General features: G+C 42.8%; 1 protein-coding gene across 1 annotated transcript; it reads right to left on the bottom strand.

The window, feature by feature from the left end:
* Positions 1-4263: 4263 nt before the first annotated feature.
* Positions 4264-14785, bottom strand: ky (kyphoscoliosis peptidase). The gene is made up of 7 exons (XM_080413860.1): positions 14721-14785; positions 12437-13026; positions 9817-9931; positions 8551-8668; positions 7747-7938; positions 7058-7248; positions 4264-6170 (listed from the first exon to the last, which is right to left on the bottom strand). Exons 2-7 carry the CDS (start codon positions 13004-13006, stop codon positions 4819-4821), a joined length of 2538 nt encoding a protein of 845 aa, XP_080269986.1. The 5' UTR covers positions 13007-13026; positions 14721-14785; the 3' UTR covers positions 4264-4818.
* Between the last annotated feature and the right edge of the window lie 2792 nt (positions 14786-17577).

The following is a 17577-nucleotide window of genomic DNA, read 5'->3' as shown; positions in this document are numbered from 1 at the left end:
TTGATCCTTAATCTCCATCCCAGAACTCATCTCCTTCCTGCCCATTTCAGTAGCCTCAGTTGGCTCAGAGTGGAGGAGAGAGTTTCACTTCAAAATGTATATAGTTCATAGGATTGTAAACAATGTTGCTGCCAAAGCAATTGCGTACTTTTCCAGTGTTAGCGATGTTCGTAGCTACTCCACCAGAGGTAGCTCCACAGACTTGGCACCATGCTAGTTTAAAAGCTTGATGGGAAAGGACTCCTTTTTGCTGGCTTCAAGTCCTCCCTAAAGAGCTTTCTGAATACCAACTGGTCTTCATTTTAAATGTATTTATACTATTATTTGTATACATACTTGATATTGTGTTTATTTATCTATTTATTGTATTTACATCCTCTGTTAGCCCCCAACGCATGTCCCATCATATAGGACCACAATGGAAATAAACCCTCTGGCTTTTTGTGTTATCCTTTTGACCATTATGTGATTTTTTTTTGTACTTTTTTCTTTTTTATTATTATTGAAGTCTGATGCCTCTCAAAACATCTTAAACACCTCAAATCACACAGAACCTTCCACATTTCATCAAAATGCTCTTCTGATGTTGCTGTTCTCACTCAGATTTAGTCATTTACAGTAGGTCCAATGTGCCATAATCCATAAGAAACTCCCTTATGCATGTACTGTATATGCATGGTACTAGGGGTGTGGAATTAGCCTATGGCACATGTTACGGATATGTCCCTATACGGGCATCTCCTTAATAGGAATAAATGGATGACGAATGAAACGGCTATGCTCTAGGGTGGTCCTTATATGGCGAATACTAATTTTCCACTATATAAGGCTGAGCTGAAGACAGATAATTGAGTTCCAGAGTTATTTCAGTTCAGTATTGAAACTAAGAGAGAAATGACGTCTTTGAAAGAATATCCATTTCAACTCGACTACTCAATACCTCCGCCGGTTACGAGAGCTCCCACGCAAGACGTTATTTCAACCTCTTGCGAATACCTCTTACAAGGATACCGCCCTGACCAGCGGTGCTCTGGGCATTCTTCTACCAGAACTCCAAACACTAGAACTAATCACTACAAAAATTAGTTCTCCCCAACAGCACAAATGAAGAGTGACAAAGACCCACATGTCAAAAAGGTCGGTATGGTCCTTTAAGGGGGTAACAGCACAGCCAAGTTTACAGAAAGTAATTATAGTGTCTAGCTACAGTACATACTTGTAAATACATTTGGGTTGTTTTGTACATTTTCCTCCACAAAAGGCTTTCTCTAAGGTGAGTACATGGAAATAATGCGCACACACCCACAGCATGAGGAAAGGGCTGCCTACAGTGTGGGTACAGTACCGTATGTGGTGTGCCACTGAATTCCACACATTCTCTTAGCTCATGCCTACAGCATGCCATGTTAATAACCCTGTACAAGCCCTCTTACAGCCGGTTACACACATGCACGTACACACACATGTACTCACTCACACACACTTACACATGCACTCACAGTCTTGCCTCCAGTATGTATGCACACATGCATGTGCGTAGATATGAACTCAGCACACACACACGCGGAAATGCATGTACACACAGATATGTATTTGACCATACATACGCAGACACATGGTTCCTACACCCCCATCACCACGAAACACATAAACATATACATACTGTACATAACCACACACACACACACACACATTCCCTAACACATGAGCATATGTACAACGCCCACAGACAGACTTGTGTTTATGTTTAGTCTATCGATGCCAACTCCCATAGCACCCAGCTCTCCTGTTCAGCTAACTAATGCTGATACTGGGTTGGAAGGCACTAAAGCATTTAAATACATTCTGACTACTGGAAGCATGGGTGTGGACTTATGTAGTAAGTAACAGTAGTAGTAGAAGCAATAGTGGACAGTAACGAAAGAACATTTACTTGAGTACTGTACTTAAGTACATTTGTATGCAAATATTGAGACAAATATTGTACATTTGACTCCACTACATATAGGAAGGGTAAAAGTACATAATTAATTAACCACTTAAGCCCTTGTGACGCGTTGTGATCTTGTAGATTGACTATTTTCAGTATTATTTATATATTTTTTAGCATTTCTGGAAAATACTTTGTAAATTGTACATTTGAATACTTAAGTATTTTTAATAGTACTCCAGTACAACTTTAAACTTTCAACAACTTTCAGTTAAGTAATATTTGACCATGAGTATCTATGCTTTGACTCAAGTACTGGGGCTGAGTCGTAATAGAAGTAACAATTACTATGTGATCATTTTTCCAGCATGTTTATTATTATATAATACGTTTATTGACACATAATACACTTGATGATTAAATAATTATAGAAAATGCAGCAATAAAGATATTTTAGGTTTCAAACTGACAATGGTAACTCTTTACAGTGCACAGTAGTGCTGTGAGTGTTACGTTGTCCAATTGGTTCCATGTGTACAGTCTCAGAGTTAAATTAACACTGAGGATTTGACTTTGCATGTAGGCTACTTTGTTGTATGGATGTTTTTTCCCTGCATTTACTAGTGCATTGTGCAGTACAGTATGTGTGTTTGAAGTGTAAAATAGAGAAAACCATAGCGCATGTGTGTATGTGTGCACCTACTCAAGTGTGTGTTAAGGTAAAAAACAGACGTGTGTGTCTGAGACTGCTTGTGTGCATGTGACGCCTATACTATGTGTGTATGAAAGAGGGACCTTAACAACAGCATGTACATGTGCACAGTGCGTGCGTGCGTGCGTGCGTGCGTGCGTGCGTGTGTGTGTGCGTGTGTTGTGTATGTCCTTGTATTGTTGCCAGGCAGATACAATACCCAACATTGCTATCCTCTGACATCAGGGTTTCCTCTCTCTCTCTCTCTCTCTCTCTCTCTCTCTCTCTCTCTCTCTCTCTCTCTCTCTCTCTCTCTCTCTCTCCCCCTCCTGCCACCTCCCCCCTGGCGACTCAAAGTAACACTTTCCAACCTCAAGCCCCAGACACACTTGACTTCACATCAAACAATCGTGCAGTATCAGTTTGTACATTAAACCCCCCCACATATACACTCCTCCCCACCATTGTTGTGTTTTTTTAGTGAAGCGGTAGTCTGAACTATTTCTGGCCTCTTATGACAGCAGCATGTAAACAGTAGTCACTCTCACTGGCGAGTGCCAAAGATAACTGCCGATCCACGTCACTCTTAACAATGGTGTGTATTACCTATCGCACGCTTTATGTGTTTGTTGTTTGTCGCTGTGTCGAGGAGGGTTCGCATTTCTGCTCTCTTTGAGGACAGTAGTTAAAACCCCCACTGCAAAAAAAGAAATAGTAGGCTTTTACACTGTATTTCACACGTATATATGTTCCAGGACGATTGAATAACCAGGACGATTGAAGAAGGAGCGCTTGTTTTCAGGCAATTCTGTAAAACCAACGCTAGAGGGCAATGCAAGCCAGACTAGAGGGAGGGGGGGTGTGTGTGTGTGTCTGTGTGTGTGTGTGTGTGTGTGTGTGTGCGTGTGCGTGCGCGTTTGTGCGCACGCGCACACGCATGCACACACATGCGCACGCATGCACACTCATGCGCACGCATGCACGCGCCCGCGCACACACGCATTGTTTTAGTTTCTCCCTGAGACACACACACACACACACACACACACACACACACACACACACACACACACAGTGATCCATGAAAAGAACTATTCTGTCCCTATCGGTTTACAACTCGGACGGCGCTGTGTCGACTATCAGAGCATCGGCCGGTCAGCGCGGGCACTCGCGCCTGGAGGCGCGAGGGCGCGCCTCCTCGGCCTCAAGCTCTGCTGAGTCGGCGCGCCTCCGTCATGGACAATAACTATTATCACGTGCGTGTGAACGCGTGTTCAGCGTTCCCCTAGCGTAGCTTCCTGGTTGCTAAGTGGGGGGGAACAACAACAGACAGGTCCGCGTCGCAGCAAAGCCCCGCCTCGCCCCGAAGCCCCGTGCCTAAAAACGAGCGCTCTGTCTTCAATCGTCCTGGTTATTCAATCGTCCTGTGACATATACCAAAATGCATTTTGAAATGTATTTTTCAAGATTAGCAATTAGCGATCTGTATGATGACAAGGAGGTCAGGTTAATGCAATTAATTTACTGTAGAAAACCAGCAGCACTAAAGAGGGGTCCCAATGAACCAGGGTTGGGCACCACTGGTGTGTAGATAAGTTATAGTTACCTGGATTGTTGTGTTATAAAGTCATCCAGACAAAGATGAGGTTTTCACAGTAAATGTTTTAATTCCCATCGTTCAACAATCATGATCACAGGGTACATACAACCATACAATACTTTTCCTGATATCAGATCAGTTACTGTAAGGTATGCACAAATCCACTTAAAGTATGTGCATACAGTAGGAAAGCATTTCAACACAGCGCAGCACCATTGACTACCCTGACAAATCTATCATAAAAATAATTGGCGATTGGCCATAAATAGCTTATGCGACAGCACCATGAATGCCACAGTATAGTAGTAGTATAGTGATAGTGTAGACAATCACAGGAAAAGACTTGAGAGTCCCTTTGATATGCTGCTCTGTGGCTCACAACTTACCTGACATGTGGAATTGTCTTAGTGTGGTATGGAGTTTAAAACAAACACTAATAAGAAGTGTTTGCCCAGAACTGTTTGACCCAGGTCTAATCTGCATGAGTCCATAATAAAAGCCTTGCAGAATAATATAATATAATTATTGATTATATATATATATATATATATATATATATATATATATTGATTATATCCTCATCATCGCCATTGCATCTCACTCTTCCTTCTCCTGCTGCGTGATGTCGAAGGTCATCATAACGGCCATGTCGCCGGATTCCCCAGATGCAGCGGCCAGCTTCAGCTGCTGAAGGGCCCTTCCTGTAAACACGTCTGCCTCCCACACCCTGCTCTTGTTCAGCTTCAGGTCGGTGCGCCCCTCCTCCGCCACCACGCTCACCCTGCGGGCCCCAGGGACCCTGACCCTGAAGCGCACCCAGGAGAGAGGCTCCAGGAGCCCCATGCGAGGCTCAAAGAGCACGCAGCCTTTACCCCAGGCAGAGTAGGCGCCAGGGAACGGAGGCCCCGGCTGAGTGCAGCTGTTCCTCAGAACAAAGTCACACATGGGGCTGAAATCTCCCTCGGGAGTCATCCTGGCGTACAGCCCCAGCCTGTAGACCCCTGGGTTTGGCAGGCTGATACTAACCGTCACCTTGCTGTCGGTGTAGGTGCTGAAGATGTGGCGCGTGAGGGGGTAGTTCGTTTTTGTCTTGTTCTCATCCTGGTCCAGCGTGGTGTGAAGTTCTAGGTCTCGTTGGTTGTGGAAGGTGATGTTACATTTCCCCTGCTGCGTGCTAATGAGAGCTCCTGTGTGGCTGAACTTGGATAGTCCTGCATCTTCTGTGCGTGTCCCCGGACCACACGATGAGCACAGGTTAGGGGGGAAAAGCTCGTCTGGGCCAACAACCGTCCCTTTGCAGTGCAACAGGTAGTTAGCGACATTCTGCATCTTGGACTCTGGGTTTTTGTAGTCCCGTAAGAACAGCGACAGGCGGTAGAAGCCACGCGAGGGGCAGAGCACGTGACAGGTGAGGCAGTGTGGTTGGATCTGGGTGGCCAGGCAGCGCTTGGCCACTGCAGGTTCCAGTTCTGGATGCACCAGCTCACACACCACCATCAGGGACTTAGAGGTCTTTAACACCAGCTCAAACATCCCCGCCACCACCTCGGCGACTTCGCTCCCTTGGCTGCTCCCTGCTACCCCCAGGGACCCTGCAGTGGGCTGCAGGCCCCAGGAAAGAAAGGGGTTGTCAGGGATCACCTCCCTGGCTCTGGGTGTTGGGCACTCTACAGTGAAGGAACAGACCCAGCTGAGAGGGGCGGTTGCTGTTTCAGGTCTAGCGAACACCTTCACATCGTACATGCCACTTGAGGAAGGAAGTATCTGCAGCTTCATGCTACGGTGAGAGACGGTGAGGAATCCGGAGGAGGAGTGTGAGCTGGAGGAGGTGTTGTTGGAGTCTTTTTGCTCTGAGCCTCCACTGTGCAGCAGGTCCTGGTGCCGAGTGATCTCGTAGGTGAACATCATGAGCCTGGAGAAGGACACGGACACGTTGGCCTCGCCGTCATCTGGGGAAAACAACAAATATGATTTTAGGTTAATGATTGTTCACCAGCACCTGATAAGCATTGATCATTGAAGAGATTTTTTTTTCCTTCTTTGAGAGAAATATGTGACAACAGAGCCTGAGCTCACTTAATATTTTTAAAAACCTTTTGAATATACTTAAAGGGCAAGACCACTTTGGTAGAGGTTTGGGTTGTGTAGTTACCTTGCCATGATGTAACTCCAAAGGTGGGCAAGAAATAAAAAATAATGGCTCCATTGATTAGAAATTGATAATTCAAAATATGCTCCTCATTGACTTACATTGTACGGTAAAACATTTGCCATTTTTAATAAGTAGAAAACCTGGACTGGATCCGCGGATCCGGATCCAGATCTTCAAATAGTAAAATCAACAGGAAGTTGACATTTTTATTAAAAAAACAAACAGTACTGGGTTTGGTGATGCTCTATAGTGTCTGAATCAGCTTTGTTTGGGTTCATTTATGGGCTAAAAGAGTGACTTTGAGAGCTGTTTTACCGTACAATGTAAGTCAATGAGGAGCATATTTTGAATTATCAATTTCTAATCAATGGAGCAATTATTTTTGATTTCTTGCCCACCTTTGGAGTTACATCATGGCAAGGTAACTACACAACCCACACCTCTACCAAAGTGGTCTTACCCTTTAAGGATATACTGCATACTGCACCAGAGTGTGGTGCCTTTGGGATACCTTACTGAACATTTTTCTTTTTAAAGGTTAGTCTGGTCAGTGCATGACCCTAATAGCCTAGTGACGCTTCCTCTGACTTAAAAGCCATTTTGGGGGGTGCAAGGTTTACAGTATGAATACCACTACCGTTACAAGAAGCTCTCTCTGTTTTCAATGTGAATCATTCACTTCACCTGTAACTATGTTGTAGTGTTTGGGTTGGATGAAGCTAAGGCCCATGGTGTAGAAGGCTGAGGTCTTGAACACCCTCTTCTCAAACTCCTCGAGGGGGACTGGTGTGTCTAAAAGCTGCCACCTCTCCTCGTCAGGGAAGTGGGAGTCGATGAACTCCTCTGGGTCCGTCAGGAAATAGAAGTCATCAAACCTGGAAGGGAACAGAGGCACATGGCTGGGTTGAAAATCTGTTCGGCGCTGGTTTCAGTTGTAATCAGTAACTGCTGCTGGATAAAACCACATTTTGGCCAAGAAGTATAGATGCAAGGCCACTTTCTTTACGATCAAAATATTGGACCCACACAGCAACTATAACATGAACTTGAACAACACATTTTTGTGATCAGGAGTTATATTTTCTCTGTTAGTGCAAATATTAACATGAAACGGGTTGTGTTAACTGTCTTTATGATGGTAACCTCACCACTGTGTGGCTTATTTGTAAGTAATTCCTTCCTAGACTGTGGAACAGCATTCACCTCCCTATCCAATCTGCCCTGCTATTTTATACAGGTATACATTTATACAGGTATCCTTTTCTGTTTGTATTTGTCTCTACAGTATGTGTGGACATCTGTTAAAAGAATATAAGTGTAATATAATGCAAATGAGATTAGAAGTGGAATATAATACAAATGAGCTTTGTCACCTTTTCACAAAGCTCTTGTGGTCCATGTCCACTCTCCCTGCACCCCAGCATGCATCCATTAGGAACCACTGTCCACCCAGTAGCACAGCGTTCCACATGTGATCAGACTTCACATTCCGCAGGCTCTGACCCTGCCGGTGCCCGATGCCTTTACTGTGCCCTGGCACCTCCTGGCACCCTATACCCACCTCCCTGCAAGGGGAAAACAGGTCACAGTCAGGCTGGTGAATCTTGTCAGGTTGTCATTAAAATGTCATCATTAAATTCAACACAGTTTGAAATGCCTTCAAACAACACTTTGGGTCAAACTTCAGCAAAAACACTCACAAGTTCCTTTGTGTTGGCTCTTTGGAACTGTGCTGGATCTTTGATATAAAGACGTTTGGAAGTAATGTTAATTTATTTTAGTGGCCACTTCCCTTTTAAAAATAGATCAAACTGATTGTACTCATGTGCCTTTAACATGTATGTGCAGTCATATTTTGTCTGTTGTGAGCATTCGTTTTATGCCTTGCCGAACACACTGCTTTTACAATTGCAAAGGTGATTGAGCTTGAGTCCAAGTGCAAGTTTACTTTTAGTGTTTAAAAGTCATTTAAGTTATCTGTTGTATTGTACTGTAAGTTACCCACAGATACAAACACATGTGCATGCACACACACGCACATAACATCTTAAAGTTCTCTCACCATCTTGATCAGTGTAAAGTGACTTTCCATTCGTTTCAGTTGAAAATGTAAATTGGAATAATTGGTGAGAGGCAACATCTAATAAGTTACAGGTTTGTGTTCCAGGTGAGTTTACCTGCACATCTCGAGACCGAGGCTGGAGTATCCACAGCAGACACCCCTCCCTGCTGCTATCACCTCCTCTGGTGAGCACAGCTTCTCTGACTGGCCCAGATACCCACTCACATCATACTCTAGAAAATATTAGAAATCTCTATAATAATTGTAATATTATTAGAAATCATATCATATTCTATGAGAAAGGATTAGAACAAACATCGATGTAAACTAGAAATACCACATTGCGGTTGTATGCCACAGCGTGGTTGTATGCCTCCACCACCCAGTTGCAATTTATATGCATGTGTGTTCAGACTCATAATATGGTGTGTGTTGCGAACGTTCAGGGCATACTTGCAGCACTAGCCTATATATAGAGATTCCCATAAATGGAGACGATCGACCTAGGAAGTCTGACAGCATAGAATCTTTAGAAAGGGAGATTCCTAAACGTACCTAGCTCTGACATCAGAACACCCCTCCTGGGAAACTCCATATATGGAGATAACCGAAACCTCCAGGACTGACATCGTAGTCCCAGATTTGGGCATAACTGACATAGCCGCTCCATATATGGATATGCCTGACTATGGATATGCCTGACACTACCTGACGTGTGACGTCACCGTAGTGACATCAGGGGCCACCGCCAACAGTATAAAGGACTCTGGATGCCCTGGTTAAACCAGTGTCCTCAGCAACGCTCGAAGATCATCTTAACTCTCTCCAGAGTACCAGGACGATTAGCTGGCCTTACAACCCAGTTAATCACGGATTGCATATATACGAGGACGAGAAGCATCAAAGAGAATCCAGTAATAGTTGGTCAGCACAGCCTAAAGCATATTCTCGAAGTGGCTTTGGATCTGGTTAACGAGTCAGCCGATTATCAGTTTTAACAGTGTGAATGCTTTTTAGGAAATTAATACAAGATTTTCACATGTATGAAACGTGTTTTGTGAGGTCAGTGACCGTGATCATTGACCATCAAATTCTAATCAGCTCATCCCTGAGTCCAAGTCCTCTCCCAGGCATTCCTGAGATATCACGTTCATGAGAATAGCATGGACGTGAGGTCACAGGGACCTTGACCTTTGAGCACCGAAATCTAATCTGTTCATCCTCGGAGGGACGTACGTACATACGTATGTACTTACGTACAACTCCAAAACATAATGTCTCCAGGCACGTCTGTCGCTGGCAGGGGCATATAACAAGTTGGCTACTTTAGTTCGAGAAAATAATGTGTCTTGGATGTAATAATGTGGTGAACAATACCCACCTATGTTGTGGCACAGCCAGACCCAGATGGCACGAAGTCTCTCCAGCTCCGTTCTGGCTCCCTCTGTGATGCTCTGCGTTATGGTTTTCACATCATACACACACTGCTCCTTCAGCTGTGCATATACACACAAATACCAAACACACAGACACATACACACCAACAGACACACAAGCACATACACACCAACAGACAGACACACCAACAGAGAGACATGTACGCGCGCGCACACGCACACACACACACACACACACACACACACACACACACACACACACACACACACACACACACACATACACACAAAATAGGATATAATAGGACACCATTACACAAGCATAAGGTGCTTATGGCAGTAATCATCCAATCAGGATTCTGGCTCCACTGCTTAATGCAGATGAGACAGCAGAAGAAAGTACAAGATCCTTTTTGGAGCAATTCAGCCGCTTGTCTGCATTGTGTATAAATACATTTCTGCCCCATAGTGCTCAAAGTGGGAGTTGTTTTGAGCTTACTGAAATATTTGTATTCTTTAATATTATTAAAGTTAATATAACTAAATTTGCCATTTCACCTAACTATCATCTAAATGTTATTTCCTACCTGTTTCAAACGCTACAAGCATGCGTACATAAGACTACATACAGTACATTGATTTTGTGAGGAAAACAATTTCAATACCAGTGTCACAATATCACAACATATCAAACTCCTGCTTCCATTTTTTATTTTTTTTTGTTTGTTTCTGTGTTCATTTATCCATTTGTAACTCTGATATTTACAGGTCAATTTGGTTACATTTACAGTTATCACTGCATTCCACTGCGTGGGCTGCATCATCCATTGTCATCTTATTTACCAGCATCCTCCAGCCTCATCCCGTGAATTGAACAAACTCAGTGACTCTGTGTGTGCTCAAGGTCATGCATGCTGCCTGGGTGCTGCTTGTTGTTGGTTTTCAGCCGTAGATAACTAGATGTTATCATTCCACAGTGCTTTTTCCTGCAGGGTTCAGGAACACACAGAACCCCACTCTATGTTATGGCTTCACTTCAGCTCTCCCCAATGCTTTTATTTGGCTTTGCTTTCATTTTATCCCATGGCTACATCCTCTCATTTGGGCAATCTCCCCACCCCACCTAAATATAATGTACTGTAGGCCCTTACCGCTTATCCGCCTTGAAAACCTTGCTCTGTGTACGCATATGGATGTGGTCCTTCAGTTGGCTGAGCACGGTGATAATACTGCTTGGGTAGAGCAGCGTAAGGTACAGCACTGACATGAGTATAGTTAGTATACATGAAAAACAATGTTGGTGCTTCAGTGGTTCTTTGGGATGGCTGAGGTGCTATATAGCAGTGGTTCTCAAAGTGGGGTCCGGGGATCCCCAGGGGTCCTTGGGGGGGGGGGGGGGGGGGGCAGGGTTCCAGGGGGTCCCCAGCCAAAAGATTGATAGTTGGGAACCAAATGGACCCTTATGTGTCAGTAACTCTGACAGTGTACACAAATGTTTGTACACTCTCAGAGTTCAATTAACACTGATGATGCTACAGTGTAGATTGGGGTCCCAGAGATCAAAATGGTATCAAATGGGAGTTTGTAGCCTATTGCATATCAAAACTGGGGTCCTTTAAATTACAATGGTTGAGAATCACTGCTAAATTATATATATTATATCTTAATCTCTTATATGGGGGTCCCTGGTGTATCTTTTGAAATGGGGGACTAATATGTGTCAATTTGGGGGTCCTTGACATGAAAAAGTTTGAGAAGCACTGCTACAGTATATAGCACCAAAAACTGTTTTAGAGTAGTAGTTTTAGCTTAAGGTTCTAAACCCTCTTTGGTAAACCATGGTGAAAATATTTGTAGTCTTGGATACAAGTAAGACGTGCGAACGCGGGAAGCGAACGCCAAAAAAAAAAAATAATAATGAAAAAATGTTATAAAAAAAAAGTAACCAATAAAGAAATATATAAAAAATACAAAATAAATCTGCGTTAAAAGGAGCATCTTAGAAAAATACAAATTCACAAAAAAAAAACTTTAAATGTTTTTGAACAATTCAACAAAGTGTTTGAAGTGCCTGTTTCACCCACTTCCGGGGGGCGGAGCCAAAATCCGAGGCCGAAATATTTGTTCGTAGACCCCCACTTAGGGGGGTAGAAAAAGTTTCGGAGCGATTCGGGCACTTTTCATTTAACATGGGGTTTCAATGGGGAGTTTATAGGAGCCTTCTCCGGGGCGTGGCTTCCGGGGGAAGGGGCGGGCTTAAACGCAACCTTGACAGGTGTGTTCAGTTTTCAAAGACCTTTCATTTGATGTATGGTACGTCTATATTGGACATTTACTTGGCAGGCAGTGCACACAATACTGCACACAGAGACGCGGACACACAAGCCGAGCACGGTGTCATGGATGTGTGTGTGTGTGTGTGTGTGTGTGTGTGTGTGTGTGTGTGTGTGTGTGTGTGTGTGTGTGTGTGTGTGTGTGTGTGTGTGTGTGTGTGTGTGTGTGTGTGTGTGTGTGTGTGTGTGTGTGTGTGTGTGTGTGTGTGTGCGTGCGTGCGTGCGTGCGTGCGTGCGTGCGTGCGTGCGTGCGTGCGTGGGTGTCCCTCACCTCTTCCCCTGCCCTGATGGCATGCACGTCGACCCTGTGGAAAACCTCTGAACTTGTGAACAGGTCTTTTCGGCGCCTCCTCTTCCCTGCCGCTCCCGGTGTTGGCCTTTGTCCCAGTTGGCTTTTAGACCTCTGGACTGCAGCCACTTCCTCTGCCTCCTTCCTCACCGCACTCTTCTTCACCACAGCCACACTCCTCGCTGCGCTCTCGGAGGAAAGCTGCCTCTTGGCCGCGGGGCGCTGATCCTCACTCTCCACCGTCAGCTTCTCCAGCACAGCATTCTGGGTAGACTCCACAAAGGCAAGCTTGGCCTGGACAGTCGGACCAGCTGTGACCCCTTCAGGCAGAGTCTTTACACTGTCCTTGGCTTCGATCCCATTCTGGACTAGGGCTCCTATAATTGTCACAGGGCTCTGTTCGGTTAAGGTTGGGTTGACACCCTGAAGGGAATGATGCTCCAGTGACTTTACTTGTATGCGCGTGGTCTGCGTGTGGTCATGTTGCTGGGAGAGTTGTGTGGTGCAGGAGAATGGGAAGGAGAACTTCTGAATGGCAACTTCAGCGGACATTATGCTGGAAGCATGGCACCCTAAAGCCAAACACAGGATGTGTTACTCAAATGACACGAGGCATTTTGTTTTTGGGCACTTACGCACATTTGCACTTACGCACACTTGCACGCACTCTTGCACACACGCACGCACTCTTGCACGCACACACACACACACACACACACACACACACACACACACACACACACACACACACACACACACACACACACACACACACACACACTCACTCACTCACTGTTGCAGGGATCAAACTTGAATACTTGGCTGCATGCACATTATTTCTCACCACAGGGGCTATCCTGCCTGATTCTAGATCCATTCCAGATACTCTACTGAGCTAAGCAATAAATGGGATGATATTATAAACCCTACAATCTGCATCAGACAGTGATGAATTGGCAATTATCATGTCTATTCAGGACCATAAATTAATGTAAAGGGTGGAGTCATTTGTCACTGTCAGCACTGGCAACCTAAAGAAAGATGAAGCTTTCCCCAAGTTAGTATGACTTGGATTTAACTCATGACAATTGTTCTGTGAACTTCCAGAATGATACTCAGAGACAGGTTTATACTTAAACTTTGTCTCTGGGTTGATTCTCAACACTCTTTATTTTTAGCACAGCCATGCACGATGAGTGTAGTTTGGGACAGGGGACCTACTGTAGTGTTTCAATATAACACTCATTAAGGACTGGTGTTTGCGTCCAGATAATGTTCCCCAACATTGTAAGGGCAACGTACTGAGCCTTCTGCAATGTTTTTCCAAATATTACATTTTCGTTATTCTTCATAAAACTTCTTGAAAGTAGCATCCATAATAAGCATTCATAATAAGCATCCATAACACTACATGCCTGCACAACACCTGTTACTTTTCACAAATTTGGTGTGAAGTTTCAACTCAATGAACATGAGTAATAGCAATATCTGTCAACACAAATGTTACTAACATGGTACATGCTGTTAACATGGCATGTTGAAAATGAATACAAGATGTTACTTTCTACTATAGTGTGTGGCTATCAATATGTGTTGTTACAACATTTATTACTAATGGCACATTTAATGCTCAACGACTTCAAATCTCCGACCACATCACCGCAACATTGTGAGTTGGGGTCTGACTCATCGACTTGTGTTGTATGTCACCTCTTATCTTTACCTTTTCCTTCCCATCATTCTTCACTGTCCTCTCAGAATAAATCAGAAAAGGCTTACAAATAAAAGGACGTCTTTGTTGTCCCAAACTGCCCTTACAGCTTTTGTAAGACCTAGATTTCACTGTAGAGTCCTAGATTTCACTAGAAACACACTGGTAAATACACAAATGTAGTTTTGACAAAAGAATGCATCACCAACTGACAATTATATTTGCATAATAGTATTCATTCTGATATACTGTATAATATTGTATGTACTGTATACACACACACACACACACACACACACACACACACACACACACACACACACACACACACACACACACACACATTTGTTTTTCTTCTTTAAACATGGTATGTCAGTCTCATACAAGTTTGACACTATACTTTCTTGCTGAATGTTTTAATTTCAATGAAGATTTCCATCCACTTAATAACATAGATAATCACCCATTTCACAGATGAAAGGTTGCATAAATAAAGTCTTGGCACGGCTACACTCCACTTAATTCCCAAATATCAAATGGGAGTCCATTACTTACCCAGTGAGAATACAAAATGCCCGCTGTGTGTGTTGTTGTAAAGTGTTCGGCAGGGATGTTTCCACTGTGTGTTGTGAATGGTCCCCTGTTGGAGACGGGGCTTATATACTCTCCAGCTGGCTCGCCAGGACAGGCCTCAGAATAACTGGCCTAAAAATACTACAAAGCAGTTAAGACCAGCCAATGAAGCAAGTCCCAACTGAGGAGTGTCAGGACTGAGTGTGTGTACCGGTATCTATGTATGTATGTGTGTGTGTGCGTGCGTGTGTTTGTGCGTGTGCATGTGCATGTGTGCGTGTCATATCTGCCAATATTTAGATGTTGGCTCATGTGTGTGGGGATGTGAGGAGATGTGCAGTGGTTGCAATGAGGGGTAGGGGATGGGTATTTGGCCACGTGCATGGTGCGATGAAGAGGTTAGATTCAATGTAGAGGAGTTGGCAAGTGTTTAAAGGAGTAGTTCACCCCCAAAATGACTTTTTTTCTATTGATTACTCACCCCATGGAGCCTTGAATTCATGGATATTTTTTTGTTTTTGTCGCATTCCTTCCTTTATTATTTGATTATAATAAATTTAGCCCCATTGATTCCGGTAGGAGACACAAATGTATTTGTGTCTCCTACCGGAATCAATGGGGACAAATTTATTATAATCAAATTATTGGCTTAGGAATGTGACAAAAACAAAAAAATATCTATGAATTCAAGGCTCCATGGGGTGAGTAATCAATAGAAAAAAAGTTATTTTGGGGGTGAACTACCCCTTTAAGGGGGCATGGCATATGATAATGTTCACTTCAACATCAAACACAGACACGTTATCTTTCTCCCTCCTTCTCGCTCTCAGCAACACACACACACACAAATAAACAATTCACTTGATCACGTATTTGTTTTCCAAAAAACTTGACCAACAGGTGCTCATGTGTTGCCTTATGAATGTTGTTTATATGTTGCAAAGTCTTGAGTGCAATTTCCCTTTGTGATCAAACATGCCTTTTACAAGGTGTGACCTGGCTAAAGCTGCAGTAGCATGTTTAGCAACAGACGGAAGGGCAATAAACACATTTCATGACAACTGCTGGATAATCTCATGTTAAGTGTGAGAAAGATGAAGAAGGCGAGAGAAAGGAATGCGTTGCACAGTCAGAACTGTGAATTTAATTGCACTGACAACAGGTGCTGAAGTGTGCATGTGCTGTTGTGAATATGAATCTTAATGAATACCGGTACATGTGTTTTTGTATTATATAATATTATGTGACAAATCAATAGTCAAATTCTATCTAAACTCTAATCAGCGACTTGTATAGCTGCAGACTGTTCTAAAGGGTTAAAGATCACAATCCCCCCTACCTGTCTATCTGAGCATCTGAGGTTACGGCAGTTAAACACTTAAGCCCTTTATACTTCACCGTACGACAAATAGCTAAAACAGCCAATTTACAATCTCACCACCCTTGTACATTGGCAGTTTCATTCATTCATTCATTCATTCATTCATCCATTCATTCATTTTATTTATTTATTTATTTATTTATTTATACATACATACATACATACATACATACATACATACATACATACATACATACATACATACATACATACATACATACATACATACATACATAAGGTAAGGTAAGGAAAGTAAGGAAACTTTTTTCCATTATAGCCATTATGGTAGCCTATAGTGATTGAACCTATGCATCCATGGACATAAATGACATACCGTACCAACACTGATATACCATTTTTAGTAAAGGGTGTTACAGTTTTGACACGATAAGCACATGAAACAATGATGTGAATTATAACTACTTAAAGTTGTCATTTGAAAAAAGGAATTTCCTTTTTGGACAACAATAGTATCTTCTTGTGCCATACAAGACCAATTCGAAGAGAAGAAGTTGATGAATGGAACTAGACAAAGAAGTCAACCTCGCTGTGTGAACTGTTCGCTTTCTAAGAAACTTTGTAACTGCAACTTTAACCCACCTGCATATGATGCTAATGTTTCAATATAACATGTATACACCTGCATAATGCTGATGTTCTAAATATCATGTATACTCATATCATATCATGTATCTACTTTCACATACGCTATATGGTAGTTTGTAGAGGTGTAACGATATAGTAACTGCATCGAAAAATCGTTTTGAATTTTCAACGATCTACTATATCGATATGCAAACAGCAAAATATCGTATCGTTTGACTTTGTATCGTATCGAATCGTTTTGCAATGCAAATAATCGTATCGAATCGTTTTGCAATGCAAATAATCAATTTTATCAATACTAAGTACTTTTAAGAAGAAAAAAGAGAAAGAGGGGTTTATATCCAGTATCCAGGTATATATTTTTCACACAGAATTTTTGGGTAAATAAATAGTTACTATATCGATTTTAAATCATTGAATCGAATCGTATCGTTCTAAATTAACCTGTCCTGTATCGTTCATGTATCGTATCGACTAAATCACTGAATCGAAAGGTATCGTATCGTTCTAAATTAACCTGTATCGTTCATGTATCGTATCGACAACCAAGTATCGTGATACGTATCGAATCGTTGTTAAAACGTATCGTTACACCCCTAGTAGTTTGTGTATTTATCTTTATTTGTTCTATTTAACTTGTTTTCCATCTCTTTCCCTTTGCTCTCACTCCACCTCTATCCTCTCTCTTCTCATGGAATACAAAACGATGGAGCGCTCACAAAACATACGAATTTCACCCACTGCTTTACCCCTGTAAAACTGTGATGTGACTAAATAAATTCAGATGAAATGACTGTTCTTGCAGGTAACTACCACAGTGTTACATAACATCACCAGATGTTACACTGTCGA

This window comes from Gymnoscopelus braueri, assembly GCF_963280865.1.
Source record: "Gymnoscopelus braueri genome assembly, chromosome: 19".
Classification (NCBI taxonomy): domain Eukaryota; kingdom Metazoa; phylum Chordata; class Actinopteri; order Myctophiformes; family Myctophidae; genus Gymnoscopelus; species Gymnoscopelus braueri.
The sequence above is the reverse complement of the archived record's forward strand: the minus strand, read 5'-3'. Positions and strand labels throughout refer to the sequence as shown.